This window comes from Cynocephalus volans, chromosome 8 (assembly GCF_027409185.1).
Source record: "Cynocephalus volans isolate mCynVol1 chromosome 8, mCynVol1.pri, whole genome shotgun sequence".
Taxonomy (NCBI): domain Eukaryota; kingdom Metazoa; phylum Chordata; class Mammalia; order Dermoptera; family Cynocephalidae; genus Cynocephalus; species Cynocephalus volans.
In genome coordinates, this window is record NC_084467.1 from 20,580,412 (window position 1) to 20,598,841 (window position 18,430).

The 18,430-nt window shown below is 54.5% G+C and overlaps 3 protein-coding genes across 3 annotated transcripts; 2 read left to right on the plus strand and 1 right to left on the minus strand.

Annotated features, from left to right (window-relative positions):
• Positions 1–8,586: 8,586 nt before the first annotated feature.
• FAM110D (family with sequence similarity 110 member D) lies at positions 8,587–11,505 on the plus strand. The gene is made up of 2 exons (XM_063107007.1): positions 8,587–8,624; positions 10,370–11,505. The coding sequence occupies exon 2, from the start codon at positions 10,464–10,466 to the stop codon at positions 11,280–11,282; it is 819 nt and encodes a 272-aa protein (XP_062963077.1). The 5' UTR covers positions 8,587–8,624; positions 10,370–10,463; the 3' UTR covers positions 11,283–11,505.
• Positions 11,506–12,755: 1,250 nt separating this feature from the next.
• Positions 12,756–16,044, minus strand: C8H1orf232 (chromosome 8 C1orf232 homolog). The gene is made up of 4 exons (XM_063103698.1): positions 15,961–16,044; positions 14,458–14,541; positions 14,248–14,345; positions 12,756–13,032 (listed from the first exon to the last, which is right to left on the minus strand). Exons 1-4 carry the CDS (start codon positions 16,042–16,044, stop codon positions 12,756–12,758), a joined length of 543 nt encoding a protein of 180 aa, XP_062959768.1.
• A 1,287-nt stretch (positions 16,045–17,331) lies between these two features.
• On the plus strand, positions 17,332–18,313 carry ZNF593 (zinc finger protein 593). Its single transcript, XM_063106355.1, has 3 exons — positions 17,332–17,652; positions 17,872–17,934; positions 18,027–18,313. Exons 1-3 carry the CDS (start codon positions 17,453–17,455, stop codon positions 18,166–18,168), a joined length of 405 nt encoding a protein of 134 aa, XP_062962425.1. The 5' UTR covers positions 17,332–17,452; the 3' UTR covers positions 18,169–18,313.
• Positions 18,314–18,430: the final 117 nt, after the last annotated feature.

The window sequence follows — 18,430 nt, forward strand, 5'->3', positions numbered from 1 at the left end:
ACAGATCTAAAACATAGAAACGTAGATTGATGGAAAAAGAAATATTAGGCACATGTACACAGAAAGGATGAAATAGCTATATTAAGGCAAAAAGCATCACTAGTGATATAGTCTCTACCTAATGATAAAAGTTCAGTTCACCAGAGAGATATTATTTCTAAATTGGTATACATCTAATAACATAGCCTCAAAATGCTACAGAGAGAAATGGACAAATCCACCATAGTGGGATATTCTAACATATCTCTCTTACTAATTGATAGACAAAGTAAACAAACAAAAATTCAGTAAGGACAGAGAAGACTTGAACCATATAATAAGTAAACTCTATCATGTTCCAGTCATCTTTTTGTCTACCCCCATATGAATACTTCACTGTCTCAATTACCATATGATTAAATAACTTAACTCATCATCCTTGGCACATAGCAAGTGCTTAATAAAGGTCCATGCTAGCAGCAGCAGTCACCTACTATGTGACTGTGGTTGAGCCACTCAACCTCCGACAGCCACAGTTACCTCTTCTCTAAAGTAGCCATAATATTAAATTACTTTTCCAAGTTGCTTTACAAACCAAATGAGAATAATGTACATGAAGATAATTCATAAATATGTGAATAGTTCATAAACTACAAAAAACAACATAAATGCAGCAATTACTGCTCTTACCGGTTAACTGGTATTACAAAGTGCCAAGTGTGAGGCTAAAGAACCATCCCAGCGGTCACCAGGTAGAACAGTGGCGCTAAGGCTGTGCGGGGAGTGCACCGTGATGCCAGACAAAGGTGCGGCTTCTGCTGAGGAGCTCGGAAGAGTCCTGGATGCGGTGGTATCAGGACGGCCTCTAGAAGAGTGAAGCCTGCCCTCTCGTGGATGATCCTGAACTCATTGCTCAAACATAATCAGACTTGCACTATCTGGGTGTCCTCGGGTAAATCACCATGGACCTGCTTCCTGTAGATCTTCTAGGGTAGGATAAAATAATTTTGGAAACAAAATTATCATTGTGGCCTGTGTCTCATGGTGTCGAGCTCACCTAACTTCAGAGTCTTTCTTGTTAGGGGCGGTCTCTAAAGGGTAAGCCATTTACCATAGGTCTCACAGTGCTTCACTAACCAAGACTTGGACTTGGCTCCCATCCGCTGATGACCAGTTCTGTTTTAGATTACTAGGGATGGTGAGGGTGGCCTCTGGCTACGGTTTGAAGCTGAAAGGGGAGCAGACAACTCAGAGAGGAGATTCTTTATGGCACAAAGACTTATTCTTAGCTCTTTCCTGAAGGCATTTAAAAATTAGCAAAAAAATTTTTTTTAAGTAAAAATAAAAATTATCAAGTCTGTGGCACTAGTGGGTGCTTAATATTTGTTTGTAGAATGAATATTGAAGAGAGGAGGTGGGAAAGGGAGTCTAAATTTCTAATAGAGTAGAAAGAGATGTGTTGGAGGAACTGCTCAGAAGCCCCATTAGCATGGCCTTGGGATCTCAGATGTGATGCTGGAGAGATGCTGAATTGCTCCTAGGGGCTGGGTATGTCCTGAAAGTAATCTGTCTCTGGTGTCGGGGGCTGGGTTCTCTGAAAGCAATACTGAGACGGAAGCTGAACTACGAAGCAGGCCTGGCAAGACCTCACTCAACCAACCTGGCTCCAAGCTCTGGAGGGACCATTGTTTGTGAGAGTCATGCATCCAGCTGGAACAGCCTGACCTTTGTACACCTGCTCCTTCAATCACCAGATACAGGCTGCCCTGGGAAGGGCGTGACCTTGGATATGGGGACCCTGCAAGAGGTGATAGCCATAGGCCATCGGCTGACTGCACTCACCACAAATGGGCAACAAGCCCTTCCTTGCAGGTGTATTATGAGTGAAGGACCCAGATTATCCCTGCTCCCACCCTGCCTTTTTCCTTAAACTCACTCTCCTCATGGTCCCAAGATGACCAGAATAGTTCTAAGAATCACGTCCAGACAGAGCGTCTAGAGCGGGAAAGGCGCCATCTCTTCCTGTATCTCCTTGAGAGCAAGGGAACCTTCCCTAGGGCCCTACAGCAGACATTCCCGTGTGTATCACTGGCCAGAAAAGAACATTGTACAGTTTTGGAAGGCCTTCTGGGGCCCGAAAAGTGCATCCTCTGGTCCCCAAGACCCAAACTCTAGAGATCCTCTCTAGCCCCCTCTACAGTATCTCCAGGGTCTCTTCAAAATTCATTCATTAAGCAAATGTACTGAGCACCCACCACACAGCAGGCACTGTTCTAGGGGCATGGATACATCAGTGAACAAGACAAAGCTCCTTGCCCTCACTGAACTGACATCCTGGTGGCAGGAGACATCTATAAGTGTAAATAAGTAAACTATTTAGTATGTTAGAATGTGGTAAGTTGAAAAAGAAATAAAGAAGCAGCAAAGAAAAAGAAGAGCAGGGTAAAAGGACTGGGAATGCCACGGAAAAGAGTCTAGCTGAATCATTCATAAAGTAGTTAGGGTAGATCGCGAGGAGGTAAGACTGGAACAAAGTCTTAAAGGAGGTGAAGGAGTCAGCACAGTGGAAAACTAAAGGAAAAGCACTGCAGGCAGAGGGGTTGAGGGCCCTGCAGCGGAGCATGGCTGGTGTGTTCAAGGATCAGACAGGAGGACACTGGGCAATGAGGCCCCGGAGAGCCTGCAGCCATTACGTACTTTGGCTTTTACTCGACTGAAATGGGAAGATTTTCAGGGTTCTGAGCAGAGAAGTAACATGATCGACTTAGATTTTTAAAGGATCGATCTAGCTGTTGTGTTGAGAATAGACTATAGAGGGATGAGGTTAGGAGAAGGGAGATGTATCAGAGACTATTGCAATAATCCAGGCAAGTGATGGTGGCTTGGACTGGGTTGGTAGGAATGGGGCTAGATAGAGTGATCTATATCTGCATGGATGTATTGTTGCCGATGGATTTGATGTGGAGTGTGAGAAAAAGAGACATGTCAAAGATTATCCCAAGGCTTTGGCCTGAGCAACTGGAGGGATGCTGAGTTGGGGAAGGATCAAGTGAGAAGAGGAAGGCAAAGGCAGGACAGATTTGTGGGGTATTAGTTATACGCTGTGGTGATATTAGGGATGGTAGTTATAATACTCACATTTTGGGGTGTCTGCCCATGGGGTGTCTCTACCTCCTCAGGTGTAAAAGCTTATGTCCCCATGGTGGGTGTCTTCAGTGGGACGCACCTCCCTGGCCATAGCGCAGTGCCACCCTTAGAACTGTCTAGAGGGGCCCCTGCCCTCTAAAAGGCCTCATATATCAAAAGCACCCAATAAGTAATTTATTAAAGACCCCATGGGCCTGTGTCACCCTGGATCCCATGCACAACGTAAGCTGTAACCCTCAACATCTGCTCTCAAACCTTACACCATTCAACCCCAGGGAAACAAACACTTCCCACATCTCTTGCCCTATATGTCCTCAAAACAAAAGACTACTGCATCCAAATGCCATGAAGGTTTGCAGGGTGTGCTGCTGCTGACATCATCGGAGACAGACACTGTTTGGAATGTGAGGAAGACTGAGTGGTGAAAGCAGTTTGGGAAGAGAAAAGACACATTAATCAACTCATCACATCCTTCCTCTCAGAGCATTAATGCTGTAGATTCGTGCATCAGCAAGTCTTGTCTCCCAGCAGTGCTAAGTGTCCATTTTCTTGCTTCACCTCGTGCTCCAATTTGTAGCATGGTATTTTTAATAGTAGCACAGAATGGCTGAGGAACATTCTGCAATATTAAATAATGTATTTTACTCATAAATATGTAAATGAAGGCTAGACATGTTATGCAGTAAGCATGGTGCCAACTCCTTACTGTTATGAATTTAGGTTTGCTTTATGAGACAGTGAAAATGTTGATATAAGAGGCAGGGATGTATATGATGACATTAAAATATCTTGCAATGTGTTCTGTGTTAATAATCATTTATTATATATACTCCATTTAATGTTTGAACATGTTATGTAAAATTCATGAATTCATCTCTAAGTTTATGTATTACTTTAAGAATTTTATTTTCAGGCCAGCCACTAAAAAAAAAAAAGAAAGAAAGAAAAAGAAAAAAAGAAAGAAAAGAAAAAACATGAATTTTATTTCAATTCTAGTTGCAGAGCAAAGTTTCTCCAGATAGAAAATTTTTTAAGAACTATAAGAAAAACAGATGTGGAGAGGTTGTCTAATTAGTCAATAGAATACAAATTATAAACACGTTTGATTATACCAACACAATTAGTAATTTTGTTGAAATCAAGGCAAGAAAAATAGATTTTATGGAATAAAGATATAATAATTTATGAATTATGCACCTCTTTATTTTCTTAATCATCCAGCATTGCTGGTCCTTTAACAAAACACTGTCATCTTTCATATTTTGCAAACTTTGTTCGTTTAAAATAATCAAAACGTATATTTTATTGTTGTCATACGAAGGCGTATTTGTCAAGGTAGGAGGATAGATTTCTTGTCAACTCACTCCATGAGAAACCCTGTTTCTTTTCCATGTGTTCCCCTATTTTACTTAGTCTAGATTGGATGTTCTGTGTTCCTCGTAGGCAATCTCAGGGCATCTTGGTGAAGACAGTGGTGGAAGGTGGAGATGTTGAGGAGGACATGGTGCCCGAGGTGCGGATGACAAGATTGGAACGAGGATGGCAGTGGGGCTTCCCTCTCCCCAGCCTTGCTTCAGTCTAGAAGACCTGAAGTCCACCGAGTCGACAAAGCAAGAAAGGCAGGAAGGCCAGCCCTGTCCCAGCAGAATAGAGGCAGGCGGTGCACCCTAGTGGTTACCGGCCCCGGCTCTGGGTCCCAGCTCTACCACCTGCAAGCTGTGTGACCACGGGAGAGTGACTTCACTTCCCTGTGCCTCTGTTTCCTCACGCGTAACATTGGGGTACTAACGAGGCCCACTTCACACAGGACTCTGTAGGAAGTAAGTGAGGAACTGAGCGCGAAGCACTGAGCACAGGGCAGGCTCAGAGGCAGCGCTCAGTAAATGGAGCTGGTGGTTATTCTAGCACCAGGCTGTAAGCTCCCTGAGAGCAGCAATCCTGTCTCTTACTCACGTTGTTCACTGCAACTAGGTGCTCACAGAAAACATGTCTAATGGCATCTTCCTCTGCACCAGCCCCTTCCCCCAGCAGGTACTGGGCAGTGGGTGCCGCGTGCCTGGCTCTGCCCACAGGCCACGCCTCTCGGGGGGAGCAGGCGCTGGAACCAGGCTATTGTTGTGGCTGAGACTCTTTCCGAAACGGAAAGCTCTGAATTAGAGGGTCGCTGCCGCTCTGATCTCCGTGGGGCTCACACGAGGCCAGCTGGGGTGGAGCTGGGGCCCCTTGAGCCCTCGCCGAACCCCCCCCTTCTCTGCATCCCACCTTCTAAGCCCTCCCCAACCTCTCCACCCCCTCAGTAACCCCTTCCCTAGCCTCTTGCCCTCACTGAGACCCCAGCTCTCGCCGTCTCCCCCACCCTCAACCCAAACAAAAATTCCTTCCAGGCCTAGCTCAGATACCCCTCCCTTTGAAGCTTCCCGCCCCTCCCCGGACAAAACAAGTCCCCCCTTCATCCCCCCGCCCCTGCTTTCTTCCCCTCTCTGCTAGAGCAGCACTGATCTCAGTTGTCATGGTCCTTCAGGCCTCTGCCACCCCCAGCAGGCTGAGCTCCTGAGAGCAAAACCGTGTCTGACCCAGCTGCTGACCCCACCCACGGCCCAGCAGTGCAGGTGCTCCAAAATGATTTGTCGCCAGCAGCTGGGAGTTAAGACTGTGGGATTAGGACAAAAGACTTAGGGCAGGCATGTCAGAAAGGTGTTGGTGAGGGTGGAAAGCTGGAGTAGGATTGATCTAACATTTCTGAAGCACGTTGAGGTGCCATGTGCTGTCAGCCCCACTTCTCTGCATCCTTGTTCCACACAAGGACTAGCTCTCCTCATTCCCATTTTACACAGAAGGAAACTCAGAGAGGTTAAGTTCTTGCCTGAGGCCACACAGCCAGTGATATGCTGAGGCGTGGATGGCCGTGCGTGGGGGCTGTAGCTGGCTGGTGAGGGAGGGGACACACACCACCTCTTTGACAATGTGGATGTGGGGTCTGGGGCTGGATCAGAAGGGCCTCCTTGACCCGTCTCATTATTCCCGATACTGACCAGAGCTGCTCCCCCTTCCTCCCACCATCTGTCCTGGAAAGAGACAGTTCTGACTCAGACCCATTCCCGATAGATCCTCAAGTTGATCTGGGAATGAGGTCGGAACTAGGAAGGAAACATCCCTCAGACTGAGCCTCCCCCCTCACTAGAGGTTCCAGCTCTAGGTTGGAAGGAACCACTTTAAGGATATCCCTAGAGACCCATGATCAGAAAGAGAAATGACCAGGCTCAAAGCAAGTGTGGCCGAAAGATATAGCCCCCCTCCCTTCCTACCCCATGACTGCTGACTCTGTCGAGGCTCCCTTACAGAAAGCCCATCCACTTTGACCTTCCTCAATGACCCTGCTCTGTCTCTATGGCAGAGGGTCTCTGCTGGTCTCCCAGGACTCTGTCCATTGGCATCCGGGACAGGGTACTGTCACCCCTAAGACTGGGAGCTCCTGAGAGCAGGGCTCCCTAGTCAGCCCCTCACACCCCTCTGGAGACTCCTGAGGGCAGAGTTGTGTCACACCCTCTGACTGGGGACTCCCAGGTCTGGGGCTGTCTCCCCTCTCTGAATGAGCTCTCCTGAGGGGAGGCGGGGTCACTTGTGACTGGAGGGCCCCCAGGCCAGCACCTGCACTGCACTCTGAATCCCTCTCTTCCTAGTCCAGCATCTGTCCTCGATCCCTAGGAAAGAGCTGTGAAGGGGGCCCCTGCCAGCCCTTCCACCCAACCCGGATGCTCCTTTAAGACCAAAGGGATGGGGGTTGCATCAGGAGTCAGACACAGCAGCCCCATCCTCCCCCCCTGCGAGGCCAGGTTTCCTGCCATTGACAGCATCCCTGAGGTCCCCGCCCAGCCGCCCTGTGCTTAACCCCTTCATGGCCAGATCTCAGGGCTCCGGGCTGCACCCCAACCTTCATCTATAAAATTAGGAGAACGAAAGTACCATCTCATTGAATTGCTTTGAGGCTTAAATATGCTAATCATTGCGTAAAGTACTTAGAATACCCCTTAGCATGTATTAACCTCTCAATAAAATTTTGCTATTATTCCTAATTGTGTGAGCTTGGATAAATCATTTCACTTCCCTGAGCTTCAGTCTCTTCAGCTGTAAATGGGGAAAATAATAAAACCTACTCCCCAAAGATCGTCCTGGGGATTAATTGTGACAATTGTGACAATTTGTAAAGTGCTGTAACAACACAACATGGAACTATCATGGACAAAAAACCAAAAAACAAAATAAGCCCTCTCTTTAACTAGGTAGTAAAAATCTCTTACCAGGAGATGGGCCTTGGGTTTCAAACTCATTACCTTACTTGGCAGGCAGTAGAAAGAGTGGATTTGGAATTGGGCTTTGGGCATGTCTCTCTCCCTCACTGCTCTGGTTTCCTTAGCCATTAAGAGGGGCTGGTCATGCCTGCTGGGTGCCATCTAGGGCTCTTAGTGGGGATCAAAGGACATCAGAGAGCACAGATGTCTATGTGCTTTGCAAACATTAAAAAGTGCTAGGAGGGAGGGGAGGAAGTTGTGGAAAATGGCCAGCTAGATGGGGGCAGGGACCCTTTGGTAGGGGCACTGGTTTTTGAACTCTGGGTGCTGGAGTTTACCTGCTGGGGTGAGAGGTAGGAGCTCTCCAGCAGGGCAGGGCTTCACCTTGAGACATGAGGTATCAGAGAAGAAATTGCAAGCTCTAGGAGTCCTCAAATGCAGGCAGAGAAGGAAGGGGCCAAAAGGACCCAGGCTTGGCCCCAGAATCATCCCCTCATCACCCTCTTCCCAGCCAATCCCATTTGCCATCAGAGCACCTTGGGCAGAGACACTCCAATGGGCTCCTGGGTGACCTTCTTGCCAAGACTTGCTGGGACAGGCTCACCCACACATCTGCAGCACACTGCCCCCACCCTTAGGCTGCAGATTCCTGGCCTCACCCCTAGGGAGAGCAGGCTTGACACCATCCAACACCCAGACCAGGACAGGTCTAAGCCTGCCACAGAGGGAAAAAAGCAAGGCGACTAGAACCCTTCTCTGCTTTCCCATTCAAATTGTCAGAGCATCTGCCAAGGCCCAGAGGAATCGACTGACCCCACATGAGTAACACCCCCACCCCAGGCCTTTGGAGGAAGCCTTGGAATCAGGAGGCCTTGTTTAAGGTCCTGGCTCTACCCCAAGGTCCCAGTGCCTCCATGGCAAATCACTTAACCTGGCAGGGCCTGTTTGATTATCTGTAAAATGAAGGAGCTGGACCTGGTTCACAGGCCTCCCTGCACTGAGACAGTGTGATCAGGAAGGAGTTAACGGAGGCCAGGCTCTGGGTCAGGAAGGCGAGGGTTAATCTGGGGGGGGGTGGAGGCTCTCTCCGCTTTTCCTGTGGAGAGTGAGGTTTGGCTGCCACCAAAGTTACTTCTAGTCCCTGCTGTCCCTGCTGCCCTCAGTCTGGACCTGCCCAAGGACCCTGCAATTCAGCCTTCCCACGCAGAGGTGAGTGCATCCTGAGCCCAGGGCCAGGGTGGGAGGGACCCAGGCCAAGCCAGTGACCCTGGAAGATGGCCCATGTCTAGAGCCACAGCCTTGGGCAGAGTTGGGACCACCAACTCCAGGACTGGGAGAAGGTGGGCAAAGGGATGAAGACCACTAGGATGGCTGCCAGGCTTCTAGGGTGGGACATCTGAGGTTGGGCATCCGGGCCAGCCCAGAAGGCAGAGAAGAGGCAGTGAACAGTAAACTATTTTGGTCCTTGTGTTTAGGGACTTTTTATAACCTCTCTGCTCAGGGCTGGGAAGAAGAGGAGGGGACAGAGGGCACCCATGAGGTCAGACAAGCACAGAACCTTCCTGGGACCTTGGAATCTGACCCACTGGGAAACAGGGCACTGCCAGGCTTCCTTGCTGCCTGGGTTCCCAGTCTCCAACTAGCTATGGGCAGGCAGCCTTGCTACACACTAGATGGGGGCGGTGGGTGGGGGAGGGTGTTGAGGAAAGCTGAACAGATTGGGCTGGGGGGTTGCTAGCAGGGTCTCTGCCCCAAGGCCTCTCACGGGGTTGGAGAGGGTGCTCCCTTATTCCTGGCTAAGCTAATTCTGTTCCTTTGTAGCCTCTAGACCCAAGGTCTATGAGCCCCCAGAACTTGGGGGAGTAGGGGAAAGACAGGGGCAGAGTGAAATGTGTTGAGCCATGTGGGTGGCCCATTCTGTTACTGCCACCAAGGGAATTGTCAGCTCTTGATTTACAATCCCTCCTCGCCCCTGTCCCCAGCAGAAGGGAGGTGGAGGAGAAGGGTCACAGGGTCTCAAGAGGAGAAAGGAGCAGGGACCCTCAGGGCAGATTTCTGGGAACGCAGGTTATTGGGAAAAATTAGTGGAAGGAACTTTTTAGTGAGAGAAGGGGCCCATTTCTAATGGCAATTACTTGGTTTTATGCAAGCAGGGATGGAAGCAAAATATCGGAGGGGAGTTGTGATAGGCAAGTGAGAGGTCCATTCGGAACTACTTCCGGACTGCAAGGCAAGGGACCCGGCCTCCAGTCCTGGCCCCTGACTCTCAGCAGGACCTGAGCAAGCCCCCCCCTCCCTAGGCCAGTTTCCTCTTCTATAAAACAGAAATGCAGAGGTTAGAAAAGGTGGTGTTTACAGTTTGGGTGTTCTGGAATCCCCTTGGCAGGGGCACAGAGTGACTGGCAGTAGCTGGCTGACATGACCCGGGGACCACCTCCTCCTCCTTCCTGGATGGCCCTGCTGGGCCTGGGCAGGGCAGTTGACTGCAATTACTGGAGGCTCCTACCCTGTGGTTATATCCGCGACCTCGGTGCTCGGGGGCGGGAAGGGTGGGCCCTGCTGGAGCCAGCCTGTGGCTGGAGAGCCTCCTTGTCTTGGGTTCAAAGCTGCTGAGTTGAGAAGAGGTATTTTTTCCGGTTAAGGCCACTTAAGGGAACTGGGCCAGGACAAGGTCCATTTCCTTTTCTAAGTGTCCTGCTTGCTGATGCCTGCGTGCACAGCCCTGTGGCCAGATTGGGGCACCCTCAAAGGGGCATGTTTGTGGGTGGCCAGAGAGCCCCCACCCAATGTCTCTGAAGGGCGGAGGGAGGGGATGCTTGCACCTTTGCTCGCCTGGACATGGCACAGGCTGACTTGGATGGGGGCGGGGTGGTTGGCTGATCCTATTCCCAGGAATGCCTGCAGGGGAAGGGCAGGGACATCTACCCTCTCCCTGACCATTTCTCTCCATGCAGACACCAGGGAGCCCCAGCCAATTGCTCTTGACTCCTCAGCTAGCTGCGTACCGCCAGCGGCTTATGGGACACTGTCCTGCCCACCTCTGCTAAGATGCTCCTGGCCTCTCCCTCCGCCCCGTCCAGGGGACGGACCCCCAGCGCCGTGGAGAGGCTGGAGGCCGACAAAGCCAAGTACGTCAAGACGCACCAGGTGATAGCGCGGAGACAGGAGCCAGCCCTGAGAGGGGGTCCTGGTCCGCTCACCCCACATCCCTGCAATGAGCTGGGGCCGCCTGCATCGCCCAGGACGCCCGGGCCCGCCCGCCGGGGCAGTGGCAGGCGACTGCCGAGGCCTGACTCCCTCATCTTCTACCGCCAGAAGCGGGACTGCAAGGCTTCCGTGAACAAAGAAAACGCCAAGGGCCAGGGGCTGGTGCGGCGCCTCTTCCTGGGCGCCCCCCGGGACGCCGCCCCCAGCAGCCCAGGCCCCACAGAGCGACCCGCGGCGGCTCCCGGGGGTTGGGCCTCTCCCCAAGATGCCCCGGAAGCGGCGGGAAAGCGGGCGCTGTGCCCCACGTGCTCGCTGCCCCTGTCGGAGAAGGAGCGCTTCTTCAACTACTGCGGCCTGGAGCGCGCGCTGGTGGAGGTGCTGGGCGCCGAGCGCTTCTCTCCGCAGAGCTGGGGCGCCGACGCCAGCCCCCAGACTGCAGCGTCGCCGCCGCCCGGCTCCGGGGACGCCAGCGACTGGACGTCCAGCGACCCGGACGCGGACCGCGCGGGCGGCGGCGGCGGCGGGGGCGGCTCGGCGGCGGCGGGCTCGGCGCGGGACGGGCGCCCCCAGGTGTCGGTGGTGGAGCGCAACGCGCGCGTCATCCAGTGGCTGTACGGCTGCCAGCGCGCCCGCGGCCCGCCGCGCGAGTCCGACGTGTGACCGCGGCCGCTCGGGGGCCGGATCCCGGACGGTCCGGGACGCGGGGCTGCGCTCGGGGGGACCGGCAGGGACGCCCCGCCTCTGACGCGCACGGCGCCCTCGGCTTCTCCCTCGGAACCTTGGCGAGATGGGACACGATGACCCCGAAGGCTCTTCCCAGCGCAGGCGGCGGAGGGGAAGGGAGCGGCCTGGTGGCCCCTGTGGAGGCCCTGTCTGGGGAGTGAGGACTGAGGTGGGAGATGAGCACACCTGCTGAATAAAGTTAAAACGTTATTTAAATGCGTCGTGGGTTTGGATTAGGGAGCGGATGTCGAGAAAGGGGGAGAGCGGGTCTGCGCGGTGAAGCGCGTGGGTTCCGGAGCGGGGGCTCCAGGCCGACCGTGGGGCCCTGGGCAAGCGCTTAGACGGCCTGGACCTCGGCCGCACGCCTCTGTTGTTAGAAGGGCAAGGGGTCGGAGGTAAAAGTATTTGAGACAGTCGTACCGCGCGTGGCAAAGTGCCTGGCATATAGGAAGTGCTCCAGAAACGATAGCTGCTTTGACTGCTACCGGATTAGTACTAACACCACTACGAACATCTCCTCCACCGACCCCCAGGTCGATCCAAACTAGAGCTGGAAGCTGGGAATAAATGACACGCTTGGGAAATCCTGGGGCGAGGTCTGCTTCAGAAATCTGGGGTCCGCGGCCCCCGAAAGGCCCCATTCGCGGAGCTTTGCTGCCCCCTTGTGGTCACTGGGTATGAAGCACTGAGATGTGGAGGATCCGACATTGGCACTAAACGAAGGGACCCTTCAAACCAGGTATTTTGCCAGCCCGCGGCCTCACATCGTGCTACTGCCTCCTTCACCTTCAAGGACACACAAGGGCACCCGTGTTCCTCACACGTTCGTACCTCTAAGACTTTGTTCACGCCCCTCCTCCGTTGCCTGGGCTACCTTTCCCTTTCTCCCACTCATCCTTCTAAGACCACAAGCGCTCTCCTTCAAGAAGCATCCCTGGATTCCCCAGCCTGCCTCCGCCCTCTGAGTGCCCAAGTGCAGCCCCATGTTTGTGCCTCAATTTGTCATCTTGTGTGGGACCCCCTGGCAGTCTGAATTCCCTCTCAATCGCTGACTTTTCCCTAGTACAAGTGACCGCGCACATAGCATGGCCACAGGCAACGTTTGTTGAATTAAATGGGACTGATTAGGGCGACGGAGTCTGTCCGCTGGGGCGTCCAGCTTCCCGGAAAGGCGTACGAAGGCGCCATCGAGCACAATCCATCCCGATACCCGGGCTATCTCTGGTCATTTCCCCCCTGCATGTTTGTGGGGGGAGGAGGTGAGGACCCCTCCATCTGGACCCCGCTTGAGGACGCCCACCCCAAAGCAGCCTTTCCTGATATCCGGACAAGAGCACGCAGTCACACGGGGTGTCGGGCCAGGGTTTTTATGGAGGTTGGGAGGAGCGGGCGCCCAGTGTGGCCGGCCAGCTAGTCGCCCTTGGGCGCGGCCTTCACCCTCATCTCGGCCAGTTTGTGGGTGAGGACGCCCCACTTGAAGCCGGCCGCGAGGTCGGACTCCTGCGGCTCCGGACGCTCGGCGGCCTCGTCCCCGCGTTCGGGGTCCGGCTCGGGGGTGGGGTCCACGCCGCGCAGCTTGGACGCCGCCGCGGCCTGCTGCTGCTGCCACCTGCTGGCCAACGCGTCCCACAATCCCGAGCCGCGCGGCGCCGCCGCCGCCGCCAGGGGGCTGCGGGAGAGGGCCGGGCTCAGGGGACCGCGGAGCCAAGGGGAGGGCTCAGGGGCACTGGGAAAGGGGACGGGGTGGGACAGGGTGAGGGGACTAGGGGAGGGGTCTTGGGAGAGGGGACGGGGATCAGGATCCCTGGGGAGAGAGTGGAGTCGGGGGCTTAGGGGAGGGACCCGGGCGGGAGGGGGAGGCCACAAGAGGGCAGCCAGCGGCGTGGGGTCTGTGAAGCTGGGGGAGGAGCCCCAAGAGGGGGACGGAGCCCAAGGACGCGTGAGAGGGCGGGGGTGGGGACGGGTTGTTTAGATCCCACCGAAGGGGACCCAGGGGAAAAGAAGCGGGGCGGGGACAGAGATCGGGTTCCAAGACCGAGGGAAAGGGGACTAGAGACACGGGAGAAAGTCGGGTGATCCCGAGGGAAGGAGAAAGGCCTAAATCAGAGGCTTAGGGGACAGGGGGACTCGGGGAGGTAGACGGGACATGTGGGGGAAAGGGCAGTCAAGTGGGGGGTGATGAGGCTTGAAGTGAGAGCCTGGGGTCTGGGAAGAGTCCTCAGAGAACTGGGAGGAAGAAAGGAAACCCGGGGCAGCAGAGATGGAGGGTCGGGCACCCTAGGGGGGAAAGGATTAGGGTCAAAGGTGGGTGGGGGTGACCGCACTGGAGGAAAGGGCAGAGGAGTGTGCTCCAGAGATAGAGCCAGGAGGACGACTGAGGCCCCGGGCCAGACCCCCGCGTCTAGACAGCGGCCTCCGGGAGCGTGCTGGAGGTGGGGATCCCCAGGCCTCTGCCCACACCGGCTGAATCAGAAGCTCTGAAGGAGGGCCCCCGGGAATTTGTGTTTGTCACAAACTCCCTTTGGAGGATGAGTGTTTAGACAATATTTGTATCTGGGAACCATTCGTCTGGACTGCCCTCTGTTGTAAACACCTAAATACTCTGCTTTGTTCCGTGATCCTGGAGAGGTGGCCCCTCCGAAGTGGATGGAGAGAGAAGCCCATAAATGCCTTCCAGCACCTCAATCCCAGCAGCTGGTAAATTCCTCCTGGGATCTAACCTAATGGCCCAGATATGCCAATTTGGCCTCTTTCCTGCTGAGAGAAACAGAGACAACCAGGGGCCAACCCCCTGTGCTCTCCACAGTCAGAAAGACAAACAGACCAGAAGGAAAGAACATGACAGAAGGGACCCCAAGACCCCTCTAGAACCACCCCCCCAAACACACACCCACACACATACTGGTCAGCACAGGGCTCTGGTGGTAGCAGCTTGCCCTCGTCTTCTTTGTTAAATAGAGATGACATTGTCAGCCAGCCTTTCACCCCAACCCCCTGAACCTGGGGAGAGAGGGGCGGGGAGTCAGGGAAGGGCCCCAGCACCACCTCCCAGGACTCCACAGCAGCCTCTGCCAGGCTCCCCAGGGTTGAGGTCGAGGAAGGGAGAGCTCACCCGGCGGGCCAGCTGTGACACGGGATTGAAGGTGTCTTCCGTGGGTTCTGCCCTCTCAGACTCCACTAAGGTTGGGTTCTCCTTCTGTGACACAAGACCCCCACCTGGCATGAGAGAGGCCCCCAGGAAGTAGGACCTCCCTCCCCCACTGCTAGCCTGGTACACACAGACCAGGTACGCCAACCCCACAGAACTAAACACACACTTATACACTTCACACCTCCACAAGGGCACATGGGAATGCACACAGGTAGACCTCTACACAAAGCTTCCACTCACATACACATACTTATATAGTCAATCCCTGCAGACACCCTTGAGCACACATACCTGCCCGCCCACAGACACATACATACACACCCAAAAATGTGTGGACAAGGGCACACACGCTGATGTAGACACACATGTACATGAGTGTCTATGCTGTGAGGACCTATACAAGGTCACCCAGTTATGCCATTCATATCTGTGCATTTACACAACTGCAGACACCTGCACAGAGACCCACCCACAGCACACAAAACTTCCCCACCTGTCCACAGACACCCGTACACACACACCATACAAACATAACGCCTGCAAATGCCTGCCCAGTGGCATGCAGGCATAGACTCCTGCCCAAAACGTACGCACCTGAAAATACCTAGACCCAGTTCATACCCGCACATACACCTTCACTGGGGATTCCACACACACGCCAACACCAGCACCCACCCCCACACACCACACACACATATATACACAAGCCTAGTCTTGGACACCAACCTGTCTAGACATACACTTTGTCACATACACAACCCCACACAGGACTAGTTCCTGCCCCTGCCACATCTATTTTTCTTTTTTTTCTTTTTTTTTTTTTTTTGTCTTTTTCGTGACCGGCACACAGCCAGTGAGTGCACCGGCCAGTCCTATATAGGATCCGAACCCGTGGCGGGAGCGTCGCCGCGCTCCCAGCGCCGCACTCTCCCGAGTGCGCCACGGGCTTGGCCCCCACATCTATTTTTCTGACTGCCACTCATCACAGCCTCTAGACATAAGACTATTCCCAGTTTCAGAGCCTTTTCTGATTTTTTTATGGTAGAACAAAGCATGGCTTTGATTTGATGCTGCTACAGTGACCTTAAAATCCAAGTGCCACTCCCTCTACCTCCAGTAACACAGGGCCCACTGCCTCTGAAGGCACAGGGCTTCATCGCACTTCTGCTCAGCTCTGCCCATTAGAAAATTGTGTCAAGCTGAGTGTACCCCGTGTGGCTACTGCTCACTGCTCCTAGAAGAATCTCTCCCATGTGGCTGCTCCTCCCATGGCCCCCATGTCTTTTCTTCCTCGGTTATCTTGAATGTCCTGGCTCTCTGACACAGCACCATGCTGTTTGCCATCCCTGAATGTGCCAATGGCTTCTGTACAATGTGCTTCTCTCTCTGAGCGCATCACTTGCCCACTTTGTACCTCTCACTCCTGCTGCCCTCTGCCCAGCCCCACCCAGCAAGCATACCCACCTTCTCTGCCAGGTCCTCCTCAGATTCCCCACTCAGGGTCTGTAGCACTTTGGATTTGTAGGTTTTCCAGAAGGCCTGGTTCATGGCAGCAGGGGAAAGGGGCCTGGCACCCAGACACAGGAAGGCAGTGGCTCAGTGGGCACCAGTGGGTCTGGCTCCAGAAACTCAGTGAGCCCAAGAGCCTGTCCCAGGGATCAGGTGACTTTATTAAAGATGCACCAATCTCCCCAGCTGGCACAGTGCCCAGCAAGTGAACCTGACCCAAAGGAGTCTGGGGTGGGGGCAGGATAGGGCAGGCTTCTGCTGCCTCAGCCCCTTGTCTTGACCCATATTGGCCAAGAATAATGAAGACATCTTTCTCCACAGAGGCCTCTTTCCAGGGTCTATGAGTACTTGAGATTGTCAATCTCGGAATAGCTCCAGAAAAATCTTCCACTCAGAAAGACCTTGGGTCTAGGACCCACAAAGGTGCCCCCTGTGACTGTCTCATACCAGCTATGCCCTCAGAAGGGCTCCACCCTGTATCCCACCTCAGCCTCCATGAACTGGAGTGGGAAGGTCCCCAGGCCCCCATGGGCACCATGGGCTTACATTTCACTTGCTTTGTCTGGGCTGGAAACTGATTCCTCTCCCCAGGGATGCACGTGCCTGTCTCCTAGTTTCCTGGCAACAGATTCCAAAGCGCCAGAACCCCTGAATTATTGCTGAGCTCCTCTGGCCTCATCCAGCGGAATTGGCTCTGGCCAGCATGGAAGGCACCAGGCTCTGGTGAACAGGAAAAAGCCCTCTGGCCCTCTCCCCACTCTGAGCACACAACACCTAGCCTTTGCTGCCAGCCCACCTCTTCTCGTGAGAGGAGCTGACCCCCCTTCAGTCTGACGGGAGGCCTGAGTACTGTGATCTCTGGGCAGGAACACCCCTCCCTCAAGGATTTGGCTGTGGGTGGATGGAGGATGGAAACCCAAGGGAATAACTGGGGAGCCGTGAGAAATGGTGAGAGCTTTGTCAGAGACTGAAGATATCTCGGGAAGTCCTGTTGAGCCAGGATCCCAAAATTATTCACTCTCATTCATTTATTAATTTATTCACGTCATCAGTGCCTTCCAGAGATGCTTAAAGCACCCCATCCCCACCGCGGAGTCCAAGGTCTGGGGAGCAAGAAAGGTGATGGGGCAGGGGACGGGGCTGAGGTAGGCTGGGCCAGGCCGGGACGGGCAGGGCAGAAGGACCCGCCCGAAGCCTCCCAGGCACACGCGGCGCTGGCCAGCCCTGGGGCGGCCACTTTGTTGGGCCCCGCCCCGAGCTCCGGCACTGACGTCGACGGCCGCTGGGGGCGCTCAAGGCGCTGGCCGTGTGAGTGACGTCATCAGAGGCGGTCTGGCCGCGCCTGCTCCGTCCCCGGGCGCCGTATGACGTCATCGAGCCGTCCGGAACCGCCGACACGTGTGCTTCCTACTGTGCTCCCGGCCCCTTTCTCCGGCTGTCAGGGGTGATGGGTCGCTCCCGCCGGACAGGCGCGCGCCGAGCGCACTCCCTAGCCCGCCAGATGAAGGCCAAGCGGCGACGGCCGGACCTGGATGAGATTCACCGCGAGCTGCGGCCGCAGGGTTCCGCACGGCTCCAGCCCGACCCCGACGCCGAGCCCGACCCTGACTTGCCAGGGGGCGGCCTGCATCGTTGTCTGGCCTGCGCGTGAGTCCCGGCCGAGACTGGCCTGGGGCGGAGGAGGGTCTGCTAGACAGGCCGGGAGATAGGAGGTGGGGACTCCGGGACACACGGGGTCTCCTCTCTTGGGACCCGTGGGGTCTACCCGCCTCCCATCCTTCCAGGCCTGGAGCCTGGCGTCAGGGAGATAGGCATACCTGAGAGGCATCACCTCCACACTCTCCTCCTCACCCCCCATCCTTACAGGAGGTACTTCATCGATTCCGCCAACCTGAAAACCCACTTCCGATCCAAAGACCACAAGAAAAGGTATGAAGGAGTAAGGAGGATTGATGGATGGGTGCCGGGCAGGCAGCGCTTGTACCTGGTCAGCTCCCAACTCCTATTCTTCTTTCTCCCAGGCTGAAGCAGCTGAGCGTCGAGCCCTACAGTCAGGAAGAGGCGGAGAGGGCAGCGGGTATGGGCTCCTATGTGCCCCCCAAGCGGCTGGCAGTGCCCACAGAAGTGTCCACTGAGGTCCCTGAGATGGACACATCTACCTGACATGGTCTGAGGATACCAGGCAGAGTAGCTGCCCATGAACAGAGATGCAAGGGCTAGAGAGTGTGCCAAACTCTTTTTGCCCTGGGCTTGGGGGGCGGATGGCCTCTTCTTGGTACCTTCCCCCCAATAAAGGAACTGGACAGAGGGCTTGTCTCTGACTCTCTAACTTCCAGGCTACTGCCTCAAACTACCACCCTGGAAAGGTTTCTCTACTATTTTCTGTGTGCAGGGCCCAGGGTGTCTACTCCCCAAGTCGTCCAGC